Source organism: Notolabrus celidotus, chromosome 16 (genome assembly GCF_009762535.1).
Source record: "Notolabrus celidotus isolate fNotCel1 chromosome 16, fNotCel1.pri, whole genome shotgun sequence".
Taxonomy (NCBI): Eukaryota; Metazoa; Chordata; class Actinopteri; order Labriformes; family Labridae; genus Notolabrus; species Notolabrus celidotus.
Window position 1 is genome coordinate 10,279,274 of NC_048287.1, and position 22,337 is coordinate 10,301,610.

At 41.5% G+C, this 22,337-nt stretch overlaps 2 protein-coding genes across 5 annotated transcripts in view; one reads left to right on the top strand and one right to left on the bottom strand.

Moving 5' to 3' along the window:
• LOC117828025 (1-acylglycerol-3-phosphate O-acyltransferase ABHD5-like) lies at positions 1-5,869 on the bottom strand. Its single transcript, XM_034704988.1, has 7 exons — positions 5,205-5,869; positions 4,494-4,576; positions 3,840-4,242; positions 3,329-3,480; positions 2,995-3,106; positions 2,721-2,901; positions 1-460 (listed from the first exon to the last, which is right to left on the bottom strand). The coding sequence occupies exons 1-7, from the start codon at positions 5,306-5,308 to the stop codon at positions 344-346; spliced, it is 1,152 nt and encodes a 383-aa protein (XP_034560879.1). The 5' UTR covers positions 5,309-5,869; the 3' UTR covers positions 1-343.
• Positions 5,521-22,337, top strand: part of LOC117828026 (probable pectinesterase/pectinesterase inhibitor 47) — a 25,200-nt gene continuing 8,383 nt past the window's right edge. For 2 of the 4 annotated variants that reach the window (XR_004634317.1, XR_004634316.1), the window contains exons 1-3: positions 5,521-5,730; positions 17,054-17,156; positions 19,875-20,012. Coding sequence is in view for 1 of the 4 variants with exons in the window: in XM_034704989.1 (XP_034560880.1) it covers positions 17,110-17,156 (47 nt within the window). In the remaining 3 variants the exon portion in view is untranslated. Of the gene's footprint in view, positions 5,731-6,136; positions 6,165-17,053; positions 17,157-19,874; positions 20,013-22,337 lie in introns of those variants that run through there. The other 2 variants (XR_004634318.1, XM_034704989.1) reach the window with 2 other exon arrangements.

Genomic DNA, 22,337 nt, shown 5'->3' on the forward strand with positions numbered 1-22,337 from the left:
TTGCGAAGCAATTACTGAGAATTTTTATTTTTAGATGGACATTGGTTCATACTTATTGCTTCAGCAACACAAGGACGAAGATTATTCTTGGTGTGCAAAACAGACTGCATCTGGAATTTATTTACAAACTTCTTTACAATAAGCTGGATAAAAGGAGAACTGTCATCATCTGACCTTCAACCCCAGGCATGGAGGGTGATTAACTGTTGAAGGCTGAGTAAACTGCTCTTAGTTTTAGTAATGAGTGTATTTTACAGTAAAGTGCGTGTCAAAGAGGTTACAGTTAAACTGCTGTGGCTTTCCTTTGGGTTAGTTTCATTATTTTTGTTCCTTCGTGCTCTAGTTACTTTGTTCCCTCATCCTCACTTCTCTTCTCTGTTCTGGTGAGGATCTGAAGAACTGTTTGATTGAAGTCATCAGGCTGGTCAGCAAAAACATAATGGCCTGCTCCTCTGATTACCTGATAAACAGAGTCACAGATGACAACAGAGAAAGTCAGCTTACACAACAACTCAATATGTTTTTTTTTACACCTTTAAAAGTACAACCTCAATTCCAAATAAGTTGGGACACTAAGATGATCCAATTTTGATGGTTTGCAATCACCTATATTTCAGAATCAGAATCAGCTTTATTGGCCAGGTATGCTTGAACACACAAGGAATTTGACTTAGGTAAACTGTGCTCCCTTTGTACAAGGCATAAGAATAAGACACAAAATAAAAAAAAATAAAAATGTAATAACAATAACATCAGCTATAAATACAAAAGAACCACAAATAGGCATGACTAATATGTACAGGCTAAAATAATATGATAAAAGTGCAGTGGTGAGTAGCAGAGATAGTTTTTACATTAAAAAAAAAATTGTTAAATAATACAAATAAATAGAAATATGGAATTCTGCTTGGAGAATTGTTGCATTGTATATTTACATGTATAACTGTACATTTACATGTACATATTTAATTGAAAACAATGCAAAGACAACATTCATAATGTTGGAAATTAAAATTTTGAATTGGATGCCAGCAACATGCTTAAAAAAAGTTGGGACAAGGACCACAAAACACTGAAAAGTTCTGGAATACTTAAACAATATAGGAAATATAATCTTTGCAAGGGGTTAGTGACATGACTGGATATAAAAAAAGCATTCGACAGAGGCTGAATCTCACAGAAGTAAAAATTGGGATGAAGTTCACCACTCAGATAAGCTGCATAAGAAATAGTTCAACATTTCACAATAATGCTCCTCAGTTTAAAATTGCAAAGATTTGGGGGATTTCCTCATCTACATTATTACATAATATTATTGAAAGATTCAGAGAATCTGGAGACATCTCTGTACAAAAGGGACAAAGACCAATACCAATACTGGATGGCTGTGATCTCTGGGCTCTGAGGCAGCACTGCATTTAAAACAGACATAACTCTATAGTGGAAATCTGTAAACACATTTATGCACTGCACCCTAAAATGCACTGCACCAAGAGGAAACCAGAAATAAACATGATCCAGAAACACCACCAATGCTTCTGAACCTTAACCCATCTCAGATGGACTAAGGTCAAGTAGTGTGTACAGCAGACCGGTATCCTCCAACATTGTGTCCCAACAGCACCATTTCCTCCAGTCCCACCTTCTCCCTCCACTCCTCCAGGGCAGCCAGGGGGTGCTCCTCAGCCCCCTCTGAGTCAGTGCTGAACTGGGGACAGCTACTTCTGCCAAAGCAGGTCTAGAGCATAGACTAGTCCACTGCTAGATAGTGAGTCCAAGTTCTGGGCCAAAAGAGCAATATAACCTCCAAAGCCAGATCAGGAGAACCAGAGGAGGTCTATTTGGAAACCAGAGATAAACACGATCCAGAAACAATGCCAACTGCTCTGAACCGTAACCCATTTAAGATGGACTAAGGTCAAGTAGAAAACGGTCTTGTGATCTGATGAATCACCATTTGATATTCTTTTTGGAAGCCATGGATGCTTCGTCCTCTGCTCTAAAGAGGAGAGGGACCACCCGACTTGTTATCAGTGCACAGTTTAAAAGCCAGTATCTGTGACAGTATGGGGATGTATAAGTGACAATGGCATGGCTAGCTTACACGGTGAGGAAGGCACCATTAATGCTGAACAATGTTACCGGCTTTGGAGCAACATATGATGCCATCCAGACGCTGCCTTTTATGGGGCAGACCCTGCGTATTTCAGCAAGACGATGCCAAAACACAATCTGCACTGATAACAACAGCACGGCTCCGTAGTAGAAGAGTCCGGGTGCTAAACTGGCCTGCATGCAGTCCCAATAAGTCGATGACTGAAAACATTTGGTGTATCAAATCCTACATCAGGCAAGAATGGGAAAACATTTCACTTTCAACCTGCAGAAACTGGTCTCCTGGGTTCCCTAACATTTACAGAGTGACGTGTTGCTGGCATCAAATTTAAAATGTGCATATATTTTTCACAAAACAACCAAATCTTTCAGTTTCAACATTTGACATGTTTTCTTTGAGCTGTTTTCAAGTAAATATAGGCTTTAAATGATTTGCAAACAATCAAAGTTGTTTTTTTACCAAATTTACACAGCGTTCTAACATTTTTGGAATTGGGGTTGTATAATCTCCACGTATTTGAAGTTTTAGATCAAAAGAAACTCACATCTTGCCATGCGTATTTATTTGTAACCACATAATATAGGGACAATGTTGAGGATCCTACCATGATTTCCACTTCTGGTCTTTTCTTCTTGAATGCATAACCAGAGTCACTGTCGATGCTGGAGCGTGATCCGTAAATGAAGGAAATGGGAATGTCATCCTGGATCTGGCCGATCCTCTCCAGCATTGGTCTCTTAGCCCAGCCATAGGGAATGGTCATGTTCCTAAAAGCCGTTTCCCCACTGAGACACAAAGAAATTATGTTAGAGATGGTTTGTCATGTTGCAAGAGTGTTATCGTGATATCGAGACACACATGCTTCAAATGTTACTCCCCTTGGAGACTGGGCATTGAGATGGTAGATGTAGTCAGACACTGTGTTATCATCAAACACAGAAGAGTATTTTTGCTTGAAGTCGGATCTGATTGTCTGGACCAGCATTGGACCTGAAAGAGAGGAAACCTACTTTTATATGATCTAACAGTCATACTCTTGATTCAAACAAATTAAATCAATGTTTCAGAGTTAGCTATGATATATGTTGATGTTTTGGATCAATACATAATCAATTCCAAATCAAAATTAAGTTATTTTTGTACTTGTATTATATAGGAAAGACAGGATTTATCTTGGTGAAGTAGTGTGCAAATGTGTGTAAGATTGCTAACCTAGAGGCCCAGCCAGTCTGAGTCCAGCCAAGGGGTTGAAGGGGCTCATGACAGCCCCCATGGCTCTGATCCACACTGGGATGGAATTGTGGTTGGGGTTCTCTGGACGAGACGGGAACCCCCAGGGCTCCACAAGCAGCAGATGTTTTACCCTGCAAACAAACACAGTTAGCGGTGTACAAACTCCATGTTGAAATTCCAATTCCAAATCCCTACATTTTCTAGTTAATGGGGTTGCAGCCAGGGCAGATGTAAAATGGTTACAAAGAGACAGTAGTACAACTTTTATACAGAGTGTTGTGAACTAAAATAGAAGGGAGATCACTTTTGGCATGAATGTGAAACTAAAGTTCAAATGTTTTGAACATTAGATAATTTTGTTCTGCAGAAACAGCATGACTAGCTTCTCACAAAATCATTTCATAATTTTAATTATCTGGTTCTGAAGGATTTAAAGTCTATTCAAAATCATAATAACTTCATGACCAAGATTTTGAAGACACTGAAGCACCTGTGCGGGTGTTTAAAGGTATATGCAGCAGACAAGTATCCTCCAAGATTGTGTCCCAGCAGCACCATTTCCTCCAGTCCCACCTTCTCCCTCCACTCCTCCAGGGCTGCCAGGAACTGCTCCTCAGCCCCCTCTGAGTCAGTGCTGAACTGGGGACGGCTGCTTCTGCCAAAGCCCAGCAGGTCCAAAGCATAGACTGGTCCACTGCTAGATAGCGAGTCCAAGTTCTGGGCCCAAAGAGCAACACCACCTCCAAAGCCATGCAGTAGAACCAGAGGAGGTCTAGTTGTGGTAGGGGGGTGAGGGGAAGAGTGAGGCTGTGGCAAAGTTGAAAAAGCTAAGGTCCACAGGTAGTTGTTGTTGGATATCCGGACATACTGCCTGGAGAAAGGCTGCTTCACATCTGTAGAGGAAGGGAGAAATACAAAGCAGGACAACAAACAGAAGAAAAGAGGCTTATGAAAATCTTCTGACCGGTTCTGGCCATAGACAGATTCGTGCTTATTCAGTTATCTGGGTTCATTTTACCCTTATTATAATAAAACGTGTTTAGAATAATTAATAGCAAACACCAAAATATGTTCAACAGTGACACTCTTGACTTAAAAAAGGCCATCTCTGATATTATTTAACATTTCTTAAAGACACACTTACTCTGGAGCATTTTTTCTTCTGCATTTTTCAGCTGGGAAGGAGATGTGGGGCACCAGGAGGGAAGCCAACTTGATATCCAGGAGCTGTGTGTCAGACATCAATCATGCATCCCAGTTAGCAGATAGAACACATAAGGTACATGCAAACAGAGAGCAAAAACTGAACTTTGACCAAACGACATTTCTGCTATCAGTGCTGCTGGTATGCAATCCATTACCCTACTTCCCTGAGTCTACTATGTAGGAAAACTTGACAGTAGTCAAAAGTTAAATTTGGTTAAGCCAAGACACTTTTGACTTGATACATCAAACATAAAACGCACACACTCAATAATAAGAACACAAATTTGGATTGATATTCTATGATCGAGTTTTATAAATATGTTTTTCATTATAACAAAATACCCGGAGGAACACTTTGTTCCCTGACTGAACCAGAAAATAGGTACAACTAGATCTTTACTGATGACACCAAATGTTGGATATTGACAGTTGAGTACTAAGCAATAAATGACAACATTTTAAAATATGCTTGCATTGTGCTCTGTAAAAAGATTGCAGAAAGCTACTCTTGACGGAGTTACTAGTTCTACAAACAATGTAGTTGAGTAATGTCATAACTGACGATTTTCTGTCAGTGTGCAGCAGACACCACGGAGCAGGTTTAAAGGTAAGTTTTCTTAAATAACGTTTTTGAAGGAGGAAAACATACCTGTGGTCCTTGTAAGGTTGAATCTCCTCCGCCATCCTCCGCATGGTGTGTTGTGATGGTCTCAGAGAAAGTGGTGAGAATTTGTGTGAGCCGTTCACTTGCATCCCGTAAAGAACATATTTGTGTAGAACTCATAAAAAAAACCTTCCTTTTACCAATACCAAATATATTTTCTGTTCAGAATATGCCGAACTGGGAGTTCAGAGTAGTAAAAAGACAGTAAGAAGACCGAAGTTATTTTTTAGAGGATAGCTGGAGAAACACCTCAGTGGGCTAAACCCTTGAATGTCCCACTGCACGCGAAGGCATCAACATGTTGTGCCCCTCTGTTGAGCTACACGTTACCCTCTCAGGTGGGTGCGTTCACTTTTTGAGTTTTTTTTTCTTGTTCTAACTTCAAAATAGAAATTCACCTCGCTGCCGGTGTGTGCTAACACCAACAGGTTGAGGTTTCCACGGACACTTTGGCGTGAAGAGGAGTTTTCTTTGCACGGTGTTACACGGCAGATATCTTCACCCAGCACAGGTAAATACTCCTTTAACACGAATTTGTGCTTAAATAAAATATAATGAATTATTGATAATCAGCAATAAAGCATTTAAGTACTATTTGTACAACGCAAGCGGAAGTGGGAATTTGCTATGATGTTAGCATGTCAATTAGCCAATGAAGGATTCAGTGACGTCACTCAGCCAATCAGCGACTGAGTCTTAAATTGATCTGGATATGCAGTAATTAGTTATTTTATATGTACAGCCCCGTACAGCCTGTATTATTAACAATACAATATATATGCTGTTTATGCTCTTTAGGTCACATTAAAAAAAATACAAATACAGGCAGAGATTTACATTAGCAGTTTCCAATTTAAAGCTGCTGTTGGTAGGAATGGTGTAAAACACGTTACTTTTTTGTGCTGGGTTTGGAGAAAAGGTCATAATGCTCATCGGTACTCATCGGTAAGTGGAGTAATTTGAGACTATTGCGAAATCTCTGCGTTTTCCAATGCCTTTGTATCAAGCAATTTTATTATTCCCTTTGTTCCCGTTATGATAGACCAATCATAGCTAATCTCCAATCCTCTGTCCTGATTGGTCAAGGGGAGGCCCCTACTACATCCTACAATTGGTTATGAGTCCGGCACTATCATGACTGCAGACGCCGTTCTGTGTTGGGGGGCTAAGAGGAAATCTGGGGATAGTGTTGACATTCAAGTGCCTCTCTCTGAAAAGATGTTTACTCTGTGACTACCAACAGAAGCTTTAAATGACACTTTTTAACTTTGTTCTTATACAGTCTGCATAACAACATAAGTGGTCTCCCCAACTAAAAGTAAGAATGAGTCAAACACTGCCATACTGCCAGGGCTGTTTGTTTTATTTGTGACAAATGGGCTACATACTTGTGTCTGGCAGGTCTTATGCAATGACAAACCAAGAGATGACCTTGTCCTCAAATTAAAAGGCTAAGACAGAGAAAACACAGCCTGGCATAGAGATTAAACCTCCATTTATCTGAATACATTTCTACTATAAATTAAGATAAGGGCAGAGATTAAAGGACAAGTTAATTTAATTCATTATCCGTGAGGATTTGAGTGCACAGTGTGATCCACTTTTTCTATCTCACTTTTCCCTTTTTTTAACTTTTACACTCTCTGTGAATCTCATTAAATCTTAAAGGGGTTTATTATATAGATTTGTGGAGGGATTATCCTGGAAAAGGTCAGGAGCATCCTTCAAGGCTGACTTGAGTTTAAGGGGTTATTTTAGTCATATGAAGACCTTGATGACAGCCAGCTCACTCATGAACCCAGGATGTTAGGATTTAAAAGTCCACAAACAACTTACATGTTAAAGATTATGTGCACAATCTGAGAAAGACAAGAGGTAGCATTTGACTAGGTATACTAGGTATTCATGCTCCAACATGATCTTAAGTCATTTTATAGGTTCACTTTTCAAACAGTGATGATTTGCAAAACAGCCTCTCTTTCCCATTTTGTGCTTTTGTCTCACACGCGGGTCAAGGACAATTTGAGGAGAGCCTTGGCAGTCCTGATCCACAAGGTGGCATACTTGTTTTCTATAACACACACACGCACACACGCACACACACACGCGTGCACACTTTTAATACAGTCTGTGGCTGCTTTGTCCTTCATTACTCAATCACAATTTTCCTCTCGTAACATCCACTTTTGGTGGCTCTTGGACTATAGGCTGGCTGAGTGGTTTCTGAGTGATTAATTTCCTTTGCTCTCATAGATGCAAACACTCTCCCTCTTTATGTGTTATTGTCTGTTCACTCTGCTGAGCACTCAAGTTTCGTAAACCAGTAGACAATGAGGCAGAAGTCAAGCCCATAGATGAGCAGCGGTGGTTTAAAGCCGGGGCTGTCTGGGGACCAGAGACTGGGTGAGGCTTCTAGGGAGGAGACAGTGTATAACAGCATGCAGGCTGCTCTGTGGGATTCACAACTAACCACTAGATGCTAGCTTTGAGTTAAACAGTATACTGTATACTCTTGTTTTTATTAGACACTCAAAATCACAAACCTGTGATCTAACTTTGATGAACAAAGAATCAGTTTGGTCTCATCAGTTCAGGGACAATCAGGAGGTCATTTTACAGACTACACTAATCAGTTACAGTTGTTTGAATATGTCGTTCATTCAGCAGTTATGGCTTTAGATTGTCTGTTTGTATAATTTGACTTAAGGTCTTTGAGGTTTGTACAATGTTGTTGTCCTTTCCTGAGGTAGGGACAGGAAAGTAGTGGTAGTTATTGGGTGGGGATAAAGATTTTGTCAGAACTCAACATGCTCACCATATTTCAATACAATTCACATTTCACAATTTCAACTATGAATAGCTACGGATAGTGTTAAGGGGGCTTAGCAAAAATCTCAGAAGGAATAAAAGTAAGTGCCAATCCTTCTGATTGCCCTGCAAGAGAAAGTCTGTGTTAATATTGCATTATTCGTTGTTAGCATTAAACATTGAAGCCTATAGGCCTTTTCCACAGCTGACATTTTGATTTGTCATAGTAGGAGAAGCACTGGTATTACAAAAAAATCTTTTTAATTCTGATTCTTTCAACACAAAAGCCACATACTCACTGGCATCACGATTGAAGTGCAGTTATCTCAGAAATGCAAAGAAGACAAGAGACTAAATGGCATTCACACCTAGACGTTTGTTTGATTGATTTGATAGTGTTTATTTCAAACATGTAAAAGACAAAAAACAAACAAATGTTAAAATGCAAAAAAAAGTTAATAATAATAGCTACAATAATAATCATGTTAATCATAATAATACTAATAAATCGCATCCTTACTAATTTGAATTGTATTCACATATCCGAAAAGGAGTGGGAAGAAGTAAAGCTTATTAAATCCCACCCCCTCTTAATTATGCATTCATTAATAATGGTCAATTAATAAAAAAACAAAACAAAAACATTTATATATTTGTTTTGACTTATTGCTTTATTTATTTTTTAAACTCTTTATTTTTGTTATTGGACAGCATTTTGTTATACAGAGAATTGACATATAAAAGAGAGAATAATGCTCATTTCCTCTGTCGTCCTCCGTTTTTAAAGGTTATTAGAACCACATACAACCTGGAGGAGACAATATGTATACATTAGAGTGAGCCAGAAGCATTTCAGGGAGAGATAAGTGACATAAAATCACACTAACCCCCCCCCAAAAACTTGTAATTAGCTAAGACAAGACAGCATCACTGGGCCTTGAATGGTAGCATCCACAAAATCTGTCTTTAGGGGTTTTACATAGTTAGTCCACTTGGTCCAAAGTTTAATGAATGCATCCTTCTGAAGTTGTAAACAGAAAGTAATCCTTTCCATAACATAAATATCATTTACTACATTAATCCACTCCTGTATTGTGGGAGGTTCAGGAAGCAACCAGCGCCTCATAATGGTTTTTTTACAAGCAAAACTCAAAATGGTGAACAGGTATTGATCCACTTATTGCTTTATATAATAGTACTACGTATATATACATACCTACACACACATCTAGATACATGCATACATGTGTGTGCACATACATATACACATTCTCACACACCCATATATATACATATACATACACACACACATACAGTGGGGCAAAAAAGTATTTAGTCAGCCACTGATTTTGCAAGTTCTACAGTTCACACTGTAGCTGGTATTTTGGCCCATTCCTCCATGCAGATCTCCTCTAGAGCAGTGATGTTTTGGGGCTGATGTTGGGCAACACAGACTTTCAACTCCCTCCACAAATTAATGGCACTTGTTTGAACTCGTTATCTGTATAAAAGACACCTGTCCACAGCCTCAAACAGTCAGACTCCAAACTCAACCATGGCCAAGACCAAAGAGCTGTCGAAGTACACCAGGAAGAAAATTGTGGACCTGCACCAGGCTGGGAAGAGTGAATCTACAAAAGGCAAGCAGGTCGGTGTGAATAAATCAACTGTGGGAGCAATTGTAAGAAAATGGAAGACATACAAGACCATTGATAATCTCCCTCGATCTGGGGCCCTACGCAAGATCTCATCCCGTGGGGTCAAAATGATCATGAGAACGGTGAGCAAAAATCCTAGAACTACACGGAGGGACCTGATGAATGACCTGCAGAGAGCTGGGACCAAAGTAACAAAGGCTACCATCAGTAACACACTACGCCGAGCGGGACTCAAATCCTGCAGCACCAGGCGTGTCCCCCTGCTTAAGCCAGTACATGTCCAGGCCCATCTGAAGTTTGCCAGAGAGCATATGGATGATCCAGAAGAGGATTGAGAGAATATGATGTGGTCAGATGAAACCAAAATAGAACTTTTTGGTAAAAACTCAACTCGTCGTGTTTGGAGGAAGAATGCTGAGTTGCATCCCAAGAACACCATACCTACTGTGAAGCATGGGGGTGGAAACCTCATGCTTTGGGGCTGTTTTTCTGCAAAGGGGACAGGACGACTGATCCGTGTTAAGGGAAGAATGAATGGGGCCATGTATCGTGAGATTTTAAGCCAAAACCTCCTTCCATCAGTGAGAGCATTGAAGATGGAACGTGGCTGGGTCTTCCAGCATGACAATGATCCCAAACACACCGCTCGGGCAACGAAGGAGTGGCTCCGTAAAAAGCATTTCAAGGTCCTGGAGTGGCCTAGCCAGTCTCCAGACCTCAACCCCATAGAAAATTTGTGGAGGGAGTTGAAAGTCAGTGTTGCCCAGCGACAGCCCCGAAACATCACTGCTCTAGAGGAGATCTGCATGGAGGAATGGGCCAAAATACCAGCTACAGTGTGTGCAAACCTGGTGAAGACTTACAGGAAACGTTTGACCTCTGTCATTGCCAACAAAGGTTATGTTACAAAGTATTGAGTTGAACTTTTGTTATTGACCAAATATTTATTTTCCACCATAATTTACAAATAAATTCTTTAAAAATCCTACAATGTGATTTCATGGATTTTTTTTTCTCATTTTGTCTCTCACAGTTGAAGTGTACCTCTGATGAAAATTACAGACCTCTCTCATCTTTCTAAGTGGGAGAAATTTGCAAAATCAGTGGCTGACTAAATACTTTTTTGCCCCACTGTATACACCCATATGCACATGTTTACGCACACACAAACATTCATATACATACCTTTATACCCACTTACCCAATTACCCATGGAATTTTAAACCTTAAATTCTAGCTCAGGCGTTTTTGTCCTTTGGTGTATGAATTTACTCTGCCTGTATTTTGGACTGGCTTCTACACGAGGTACGAGAAACAGTAGAAAGGGGAAAACTAAATAAAAATCCTGATTTAACCCGGAATAAAGACTATCCTGAAATGTACATTTTGTTATTCCTTACCCCGATCGTCGTGAATGTTTTGCTGCTGTGTCTCATGATCTTTATTCCACAAACTTGACCACTGAACATTTAGTTCCTTATGTGTTCTAATAGAAACCAGGGCAGTCAGTAAATGTTCAATGGTACTTTACTGCACAGATAAGAGGATGAGCACTAAATACAAACCAGCATTCATTTGTAAAAAGTAGCGTTGCAGCGCTGGTTAATGGGACTTACATTCTCTCAACAGAACACTTGCCTTATAGATCACTAGTTTTGTTGCATTTATAAACTTTGGGAAATTTGGACTGTCATCTTTCCTTAATGCCAGTCTGATATTGTTTGTTTGTGTGTGTGTGTGTGTGTGTGTGTATGTGTGTGTGTGTGTGTGTGTGTGTGCGTGTGCGCATGTAAAAGTAAGCCGTAGTATTTCTTTGAACCATTCGTGGTGCTCTGTTCTGTTGGACATCCATGATTTAGTGTTTTTTTTTTAACATTAACATACAACTTACTGTAGATCAGTTAGCTGTCAGTAAGCACAAACTGCACTCTGCCATGAGTTTTTGGGGCATGGCCCAGTGCAGTATGGGTATTAAGAGCGACTAAGCCCTTAGCTGAAGATAGAATGGGGATGGACGAGAGGCGGAGGGCCTGTCTGGTTGCTAGGATACATTGCCGGCGCCAACAGCGGATATGATTTATAATGGCCAGTCTCACTGTCTCGCTTTCTCTGCTAGTTTCCTCCTTCCTCTCCTCCCTCTCACTTTTCCACTGACTCTCTCCATCCTCTATCCTCATTTCTGCCCCCAGCATCTCTATGGATCTATTAACTGGCTCTGTCTGTCTGATCTAAGTACTTACTGCCGGCATAAGTTAAGACTATTTGTATGGGTGTTCCTGATACTCCTTCCTGTGTACATGAGGGTGCTTAGATATATTCCAAAAACTGTTGGCTTATTGGGCGGTAACTACTAAAGTTCTCCTTGAGTCCATCTCTATTTGGGGTCATAGAGAGTGTATTTGTGTCGGGGCAGACACTTAAGTTTGTGTTTTAAGAGCATGCATTTCACATGACCATTCAAAAGCTGCACCCACATGAATGGATGATATTGATTTGCAGTGACTTGATCCACCTCGGGATGTGAAAATCCTCAGGGACAAATCCATTGTGAGGAGGGAGGGGCACGAGGCTGTGTTAGGGGAGGAGACGGAAGAGGGAATGAAGGACCATATAAAAGATGAAAGGATGTCATGAAATAATTTAGTGATGCACACTGTGGTGTTTGATAAAGATGGCCCCTGGGCCTGAAGTTCAGTAAAAACAGTAAAACTGAGGATTTTACAGAGAATGTTTTTTTGTTGATTTTGGGTGGAGTTTATATCTCGGTGAAATATTCACAGTGAGAAGCGGATGAGAGAAAGTGATCTGATTCCCATGCTGGTGTTTGTGCTGTTACATACTAAGTTCAATAAAAGTTCTCTCTGCTTGAAACTTTTGACATATAAATCCCCTTGCATTAATGATTATTAAGATCAACAGGGGCTGTTTTTTGAGACATGTTTATCTAACTGAGAATGCCTGCTCAATGCTCATGACATCGTCAATTAAGTTGCAGTGTTTTTTTTTTTTTTTGCATGTTTTCACAATGTGATGAAATGAAAATCGACTTTTGAGCAGTCTTTATTAGGGATTCACACGTTTAGTCGACTTGACAATTAAACATCCTCACTCCCTTGAGTCGGCACCAGAATTACTGATGGGTAAAACAAATTGGAAATATTTTGATTACTGTAGACCCAAATATTGGTCATGTGATGTGTTAAAGCCAGTGACCGATCGCTCTGATTACTGGCTGCCATAATGCTCCACAACCTGGATGTAAACAAGCAGAAATAACAGATGGCATGTCGTAGCATAGCGCGTTTGGAGGCATGTTAATCTAGTAAATGGAGTAAAAGTTGCATGTGTCTGGTTAAACTAGCATGTAACCACTCAACATGAGCAATGTATAACCAGCACAGGTATGTGTACCAAAAGGCTGATTTATACTTCTGCGTTGAATCGACGGTGTAGCCTACGCCGGAGGTCCGGATAGCTCCTGTACCTACACAGAGGCCTACATACGTAGCTGACGCGCACCTCCTCCAAAATGTAACTACCCTGTAATCATGTCTGTATGATAAACAGCAACATATATCAGCTGTAGATTAACATAACAAGCTCTGAATCACTCTGGAAAAGTGAACAGAGATCGTAGCGGGACCGGAAGCAGGAGACCGGCTATCAGAGAGACCACACTGCCCTCAAGCATTTCGGCTGAGCATTGCTGCGCGACACAGACACATCAGCGCACAAGTATGTGGTGCTCATGTCCGCGTCAGCCCCTGCTGCGTAGGGGCAACACAGAAGTATAAATCAGCCTTTAATCTGCAAAGAGAACCAGCGTGGTGCTAGCTCTGCAAACGTTAGCCAAACTGAGCAAACGAATTCAAAGTAAATAAATTGTGCTCAATTTGGACCATGTTTTTTTTTTTTAGCATTTTCTTACCTTTAGACTATTCAGTTTTCAGTATTCAGGAATTTTAATTTCTCTTCTAATGACCAGGAAATGAGTCGAGTTGGGAACATCCGTAGACCTCATAGGTTTAGATTTTTGGAATTATTTTTAAAATAACAGAGAGATAACGCTGCGACAAAAGACACTGTAAAAAATAGTAAGAAAGAACATTAGAGATTTGGTACAAAATCCACTATCTGCAGTCTGTTCAATAATGCATTGCTAGCCAAATCATATGATAAAAACGGGGGGCGACCGACTATCTGTAACCCACAGCTGCCCCTGTGGATATCTTTTAAAGTTAGTTTTTATTTCCTGCTAAATATCCGTGTTTTTTTAATTTATTTTTATATTTTCTGGCTTTTATGCCTTTATTCAGAGTGGATGGGACAGTGGATAGAGCAGGAAACCAGGGGAGAGAGTGGGGAATGACATGCAGGAAAGGGGCCGTAGGTTAGATCCGAACCTGGACCACGACTGAAATTTAAAAGGTAATCCTTTCTCTTGTTACTGTATTCACTATCAGCCACACCACTTGTTTGAGAACAATGCTGTAGAATTACACATGCAGCCAATGTTAACCATTTCTTGTCATCTCCATGTTGTACCTCTGTAGCTGTATAGGAAAAAGACTACAGTGACCGCATTTTGAAGGAACTGTGTTCAAGTCATTTGAGCATCCCAGATGTTTTATGTTGTTCTGCAAAGCTAACATACCTCCTTTGGTTCGCTTTGGTGTCATAAGCCCTTCTATCATCAGTCTTTTTAGCTTATTCGCATTTATTGTATTTATTTATTTGAAAAGGCAAGACATCTGTTTGTCTCTGAGCGCTGCATCCAGAAGTGATCCAGGAAAACATTCAACCTGGAGTCCATATTTCTCTTCCCTCTCAGTCTGTCCAGTGTCTTCCAGTAAACGGAGGATAATTTTAGAGCAATAAAGAGCCCAGAGGATATCTAGGGGCAGGAACACACAAACACATGCGCACACACAGAAACAAACACACACACACATGCAAACACGCACACACACACTATCACCAACACCACCAATAAGATGGTCCCTCATTCCCTGTTGCACCTGCTGACCCCACAAGATCCACTGAGATCGGCTACTGCTGAGTATGCGGCTTCTACACACTCAAACGCACACACACGTACACACACACACACACACACACACACACACACACACACACACACACACACACACACACACACACACACATACAGGAATGCGTACACACTTTGACTAATAGGCCTAATGCTTCCTGAAGAGGGCCCAGCACTGCATTAGCTACGGATGTGGGATTGATTTAGAAACTGAAAGCCTTCTAGTGTGTGTCTGTGGGTTTGTGTGTGTTTGAATACGTTGTGTAGTCATTGGTGTGTGTTTTTCCCCGTTCCACACGTCTACCATTATCTGTTTACTTCTAAATGATACACCACACACGCAAACACACACACACACACACAGATACACAGAGCTATGAAGGTGGTTTAATCTCTTATGAAAATTGATAATGATAATGAGTATATTTTTACATATTACCAATTCCATTTAAAAATATAAATATATATCCAGTGCAAAAAAATTCAGATAGTTGTCAGAACCCAAACTCTTCTGTTATTTTTACAGGGGGTAGTAAGGCTGATTGAAGCACTTTGACCCATCTCAACAGTGAATCAGGAGTAAACATCAGTCTTTCAAATGTCCACTTTAATCCTGACATACGTTGTTAATATTGAAATTAAAATATTGGACCAATTGATTGTGTTTTATGTGACTGTGGTCCATTTTGCCACCATGGACGACTCTGAATGTGTCAGTATGTAATCAAGCAGCAACCTTGGATGTTGAAAAATGAAGCTAACGTGGGATTGTTGAAAACTGAAGTTCCTGAAGTTTTGACTTGAGGCCGGCTCTAAAAGCATTAACACCCATGTTAAAGTGCCTGGCTTTACAGCAGGAATAAACCCACTTACAATCTGGTGGTGAAAACGGTTTTGGTCTTAATACCCCTTTATGTACTTGCAGATAATGAACAGGGGGTGATTTTTTTCATGACTCATTTGTTTTGAAGATGTTAAAGTTACAAGTTTCACATATTAAGGCATAATTATGGGTGTGGCTGGCTTGACTGACAGGCTGACACATTTTAGCTGTTGCCAGGAGGCCAAAGGTCTGCCTCTACTCTACCTCTTTGACTGTTGGTAGGTCAACAGGCTGCCACTGTTGGGCTTTAAACTCTGCTCCAGAAATCAATGGATGACATTACTGAGACTACATGCATATGTCATGATTCAGCAAACAGCTAACAAAAAGTGTAGGACCCAAAATGCAGATTAAAAATAAAAAAATTAATAAACAAAACTTACTGTCTAACAAAAACACTGGAAACACAGAAACAATTTGAACCCTTGGAACATGTGGGTGGAGTAGACAATGATCTGACACAGAAGGGAAGAAACACAGAGACTATATACACACTGGGTAACAAGTAACAGGACACAGGTGAGACCAACAAGGCACAGGTGGGTAGTAAAAGTAGACTTAACACACTGGGAGACTATTTCTACAAAATAAAAACAGGAAACACGATAGACAAGAAACACACACAAGGATCACTAGGAAACACACACAAGACAAAGATCACATATAACCAAAACAGAATATAAAATAGGGGAGAAACACAAGGACAATCTATAGAATAAAACCAGAAATCAGACTATCAATCAGAGTACAACAAAGAAAATACAAAACAAAAGCAACTCATGACAGCATGTTTTTTTTTATTTTGAAAATATATCTTTATTTGGAAAAGCACAATGGTACAATTTATTTAGCATGCTACATTTCAGGATTATAGTCTTTCTTTAGTCCGCTGTAGATTGTTCATCTATCGTATAATCACCCCTTCCCCCTGGGAATTGGGAAAGTTGATCGTATATAGTCTGACTGTTTCTGTCCATGTTGCTTTTCCAAGATTTTCTGTTTTTAAGTCTTTCAGTTTCAATAACACATAAACAAAACAACCAGGGAGCTTCCTTCTTGTGATTCTCAAAAAATGACAAAAAAAAACTATGTTTTATACAGCCTTTTGTATTGTTACAAAAATATATTTGATTACTGACTTCAAAATGCAAAAAGATAACCCACAAAATTGGACTTGAAAACAATTTTTGGTATCAGTTTTAACCCACAGTGATTGTGTTCCAGAGTTTTCAAAGGGTTTGACATACTTATAAAGATATGAACATAAATATAATTGTGTTTGCTTGAGAGCTGATTTAGAGCTCTTGCTCCTTTTTAAACTTCTGCTCACCAGACCAGTTTCTGCACAAGAGATTCTGGCTGTCTGTTTTAGAAAGTTACAGAAACAGTAGCACAGCCAACTCAATTTCTATGTCATATGTCTTTTTGGTTTCAGATGCTGTTCAGCCATCTGACAGTCTTTTCAGTAGGAGTGTACTGACGCCTTCTGATATGAAAATATGGGGTAAAAAGATCCACAGTCCACTCTGTGCAAAAACGTAAGTCTAGCCAAATCTTAAATGAGACTTCAGGTGGTCATCTTCCACCTCCACCTTTTTGTACATACATCCTTCTTTGTGCATCCATGTAAAGTTGTTCTGTGCTGAATCCTTCTGTGCATCAGAATGATTCAGTGTTACAGAGATAAAAAGTAGCTGTTCATAATTTAATTATGCTCTCTGTTATTAACAGGAAGTAGGATTAGACTATCTGCTAACTTTTTTTGCCGTATGTAGTTTGACACTTATTCAAAAACAGAACATCATGTCCTTTGAAAAATAAATGGTTTTATTTTGCCCCTGCTAAACTCCTCCTGAATGTTACTCTCTAATGCTGTCTTGGAAATATTGGCAGACCTTAGCATGAAGGCATGCAGAGTCAAACGCAGAAACAATGAGGCCATGGTGCGAACTGGAGAATACTGGTAGAGAACCAGGTGACTGGCAGAGGATGCTGGGAGAAAGAACGAGAACGAGGGCAGAGGATGAACGGGTTAAAGCGCATAGAGAGCAGAGGAGAGGGTGAGGTGGCCTGGGGGGAGGAGAAGAGAAAGAGCAGAGAAACAGAAAAGCAGACGTGGAGGAGGTGGGGAATTGATGAAGCAGAAAGCTGGGTTATTCCTGCTGTGAATCTATGGGTCTGAGCTTTGTGTGTTTGTGTGTTTGTGTGTATGTGTGTTAAAGAGTGCAAATGTGCCCATGCCTGAGTGTGTGTGAGTGTGAGTATGAATGGCGGGCTTTGGCAGTAAATGAAACTGTTTATCAGATCAATATGGCCATCATCTTTCAGATGACTGTGGCCTCTACTGAAGAGCAATCATAAATCACAACCAAATATGGAGGACACCGATCTATAGCAGCTGTTTGTCTCGCTGAGTGTGTGTGTTTGTGCATGAGCATACATGCAGCTTTGCGTTGTTATATATTTGTGTAGACTTTGAGTTTGTGTGTCCGCGGGAAATATTCTTCCTCTGTCTCCTGAACTGAGATTTTGAGATGGTGCAGTCAAAAATTGAGACACAAGAAAGATGGACCACACCTTCGACCAGTCTTATCCAAGCAGCACCGAACGGGGATGTTGGACAACACATACATGGTCAGCTTTTTTGTAAGTGTGACATATCCTGCATCCTTCTATAGGGTTAACAACGGCGCTCTTGTTCTGTGTGTGACGGCCCCTGGTGCTCTCTCTCTGAATAATGTAGCCTCCCGATATCAGTGACAAGAGTCTTGAAACCAAAATAGCATCTTGAGCTCCGATAAATATAGAAGGTAATTAAATCGGCAGCAGGAGAGAGACAGAGAAAAGCCAGGAAAAAGGGAAGGTCTGTTTTGTGTGTGAGGATGAAACTCTCCTCTGCAGCAAACTACAGGGGATCGATGGACGAGAACAAAACCCTGTTAATTGTGTGATCTTTTAAACTCACCCCTGCATCGATATTATCAGCAGTTGATTTTTTTGTAAATCAAATAGTCTATATTAAACACACTGAATGTAGAGGCTAATCTGTGTGTGTTTTAGGGCCTGCCAGAGTACAGTGAGTCAGCAGTATTTCACCGGTTAGTTCTCAAGAGACTTGGCTGTGTGTGTGTGTGCCTGCTGCCATCTGCCTTTTAGCTCTCTCGCCCTTTTTGCTGCCTTTCTGTGTGCCATGCTCCTTTCCAGTCTCGCCTTATTCGACCTTTCGTCAAATGTTTTCTGTTTATAGTAAAACCAATGAATCAGGGATTGATCCTGCATGTGAAACCGTTGCAGAGGAGCCAGAGGAGTGAGGTGAAAGGTTGTGGGAGGTTGAATCAGCTTGTCAGAGCAAACTGGCCCACATCTTGACATGATATCCTCTGGGAAAGTGTGTGTGTGTGTGTGTGTGTGTGTGTGTGTGTGTGTGTGTGTGTGTGTGTGTGTGTGTGTGTGTGTGTGTGTGTGTGTGTGTGTGTGTGTGTGTGTGTCCATTCAGTGTGACATGTTGTGACAGAAGCTGACTGACAAGCCCCTTTGCCGCCCCACACCAGCCACTGCAGAGAGACTAATGATGACAGCTCTCAGGCTGTACACACTGCTCTCTTTTTCTCTTTTTCCCTCTATCTCTCACACACGTGCACACATACACACACACACTCACCATTTCTTCCTATCTCTCGTTCTCTTTGTCTTGTGTCTCTCCCTTGACTACCTCTTCCTCTATCACACGCCCACACAGACAATGGCATCCTGTGTATCGTCTGCCTGACACAAAGGCGCAAACACACACATTTACATGAACACTCAGCTAAACACACTAACATATACTGACACACACACGCTAATATTCATGCATACAGTCATACCGGTCTGCATGACAAATATGTCTGAAATACACACAGAAGGTACACACATTTTTCCTCTTGCATTGTCTGTCTTTTTGTCAGACACACACTCTCTCTTTTTCCCACACACACACACACACACACACACACAAACGCTGCACTACTCTCTCTGTCTTGGAATTTTACATTTTGATGAAGGAGGAAGCACGTTGTCCAATCAGAGCACAGGAAGCAGGGAGAGACCATGTCAGTGCAGACAGCAGGGATGTTCAGAGGCAGTTGGACAGCGTTTCATCAGGGCCTACCCAACCAGCTCTTTCCCCCGGCGTCCCCTCGTCTGCGGACTGCAGGTGGTACAATCTGCCAGGCTCAATAAGAACCCCTCCTCTCTGTCTCCCCCTCTTCTGTCAGTGCTAGGGTGTAGCTACTGATCCTATACTACAGCAGAAAGAGTGAGAGTGAGAGGGAGGAGGGACATCAGGTGTCACAGCTCTGCAACCCCAGTTGAGGCTGCATTACCACGACAACCAGCTCCAGGGGTGCCGCCAGGTGAGTCTGAGGACACGCACACATACACTGACACAGATGCACTTTGACACATGCTGCACATGTGCACAATGAAGTGCTTCCACACTGTTTTCACATAGAGGTGAGGTAAATTCAACAGATTTACATACACAGGTGTGCAGATGCTGATGTGCTCCAGGATGTGGGTATTGTCACTTTTTGCAACCTGTTTCAACCCTGCACTTGAAGTGTGGCAGTGAATTGTGTAAACGTGTGCGTAGTTGCAGTCAATGTGTGTGTGTGTGTGTGTGTGTGTGTACATTTCTAGCCATGCCAAAGTGTACAGTATATGTGTGTGTGTGTACATACGCCATACCTCCCCCAGTGGTGGTGAGAGACAAAGGGTCCCCTCTGTCTGGCGCTGTAGCACCGCTCACACCGCCACCGATGGGTGGGAAAGTTCTCTCCGTCAGCAATCATGTCTGATCGGAAAACGAAAAGAAGTCAAATAGGGTGCACCAGCCCTCTCACCGCCACCCCCACCCCCCCCCCCGCCCCCCACCCATCGCTGTCGAATACTCCTGACTCACGGTGATAGGAGGACATGGTCACAGCAGATGATCACCCGGTGGGTGGGGGTTGGGGTTGTGGTGGGGGTGGTGGTGTGTTCTGAGGACACGGAGGCAGAGAGGAGGGGGAGGGGGATGGTGGGGGTGGTGGTCATGAAACTACTGTAATGTGTGATAGACATACCATAGAGAATGAGGTTTGGAAACATGTGTCCAAGGAGGGGTCATCTGCCATGCACATGACTGCCCGTGTGAGTGTGTGTGTGTGTGTGTGTGTGTGTGTGTGTGTGTGTGTGTGTGTGTGTGTGTTTGTGTGTGTGTGTGTGTGTGTGTGTGTAAGAGAAAGAGGGATTGTGTGTTCTTGTGAATGGAAAAGTGTGGGAACAGGAGCTTAATGTGCAAAACTGCCGGCCATTACTGACCGATAAACTCAGACAAAGGGTGGCGGATCATATGTGCAGTCTTGTGTCATACTCTCCGTTAGTGTGTGTATGTGTGTGTGTGTGGGTTGATGGGAAGGTGGGGGAGGGCTCTTATGTTGAATGGTCACATACAAGCAGGGCACCTCTGTCAGCGTGTGCGTACAGTACGTCTGATCTTCATGTCTGAGCTCGTCCTGTAAGGTGGCGTTTGTCTCCAGAAGATCACATGTGCGCATTGCGCTTCCCTGTTCTCGGTCTCCTCTACCTCTCGTTGCCTGACGCCCTGATTCAAACTGTCCCATTTGACAGCCGGTCATCATCCCACCCTGACTTTCAACCATCGCACAGCGCCAACAGAGTGTGTTCTACACCATCTCAGAAATCTGTAGACTGTTCCAACCCTGTCAGTAAAAAGCCAGATTATCAATCCCCTCTCAACCATTGTCATAGATGTGCTCTTATCCTTATGTGGCCTTTATTCAATGCTGCTCGTGTGATTGCATATCTTTGTAGCAAGGGTGCAGTCTTGTGTAGTTTGTTGAAATGTAGATTAGTGGTTCAGGACTAGTTTTGTTTCACATTTGCAGAATCAGATGAGCAAACTCATAAGTCACAATATTACATTCAAAGAAGACACATTTTGGTTTTCAGAAAGACCCATTTTCTTTGGACAAAAATATCTCTTATGTAAGAAGTGACAATTCCATCTTTATCAGATCAATTTTGGTTAGTGTCGTGTAGGCAAGACAAATTAGATTACAGAGAGTCTGCATGGCTGGAGAGCTGAGCTTCTACTCAGGACATGCAAGTGCAAAGGTCATACATTCACCTGCAATGACACTGGACCTTTCTTTGAACTGTCTCTTGGAAAAGCAAAATATCTCAACGAATTGTCCCTTGTCATTTATCAACAAGTTATATTATAGAATAGTGTGGTGCGTGACAGGTGTGGGCTGTGATCCTGCTCTGTTCTGAGTATTGTATACATCAACGAGAGCCGAGTAATCTACGTTTTTTAGCCCACAGCTTCTTCAAAAACGAAATTCCCAGTAACCAAACTGCACAATCTGTGTGTAGAAATGGTGGCGACGAGGACAGCCTGTACATTTCTCTTTCAGTGCCCTTCTCTACTTTCTCTCTCTCTCTCCATTTCTTCCTATCTGCCTCCCTCCTCTGCCATTTTATTCCATTTCTCACCCTTCCCATTTCCTCTCTCTTTTCTCTGAGCCTACATGCACACACTCACCCCCCTCCTCCATATGTGAGCCCTGACAGTTTGTAGGGCGTGCCCCCCCCCGACACACACACACACACACACACACACACACACACACACACACACACACACACACACACACACACACACACACACACAC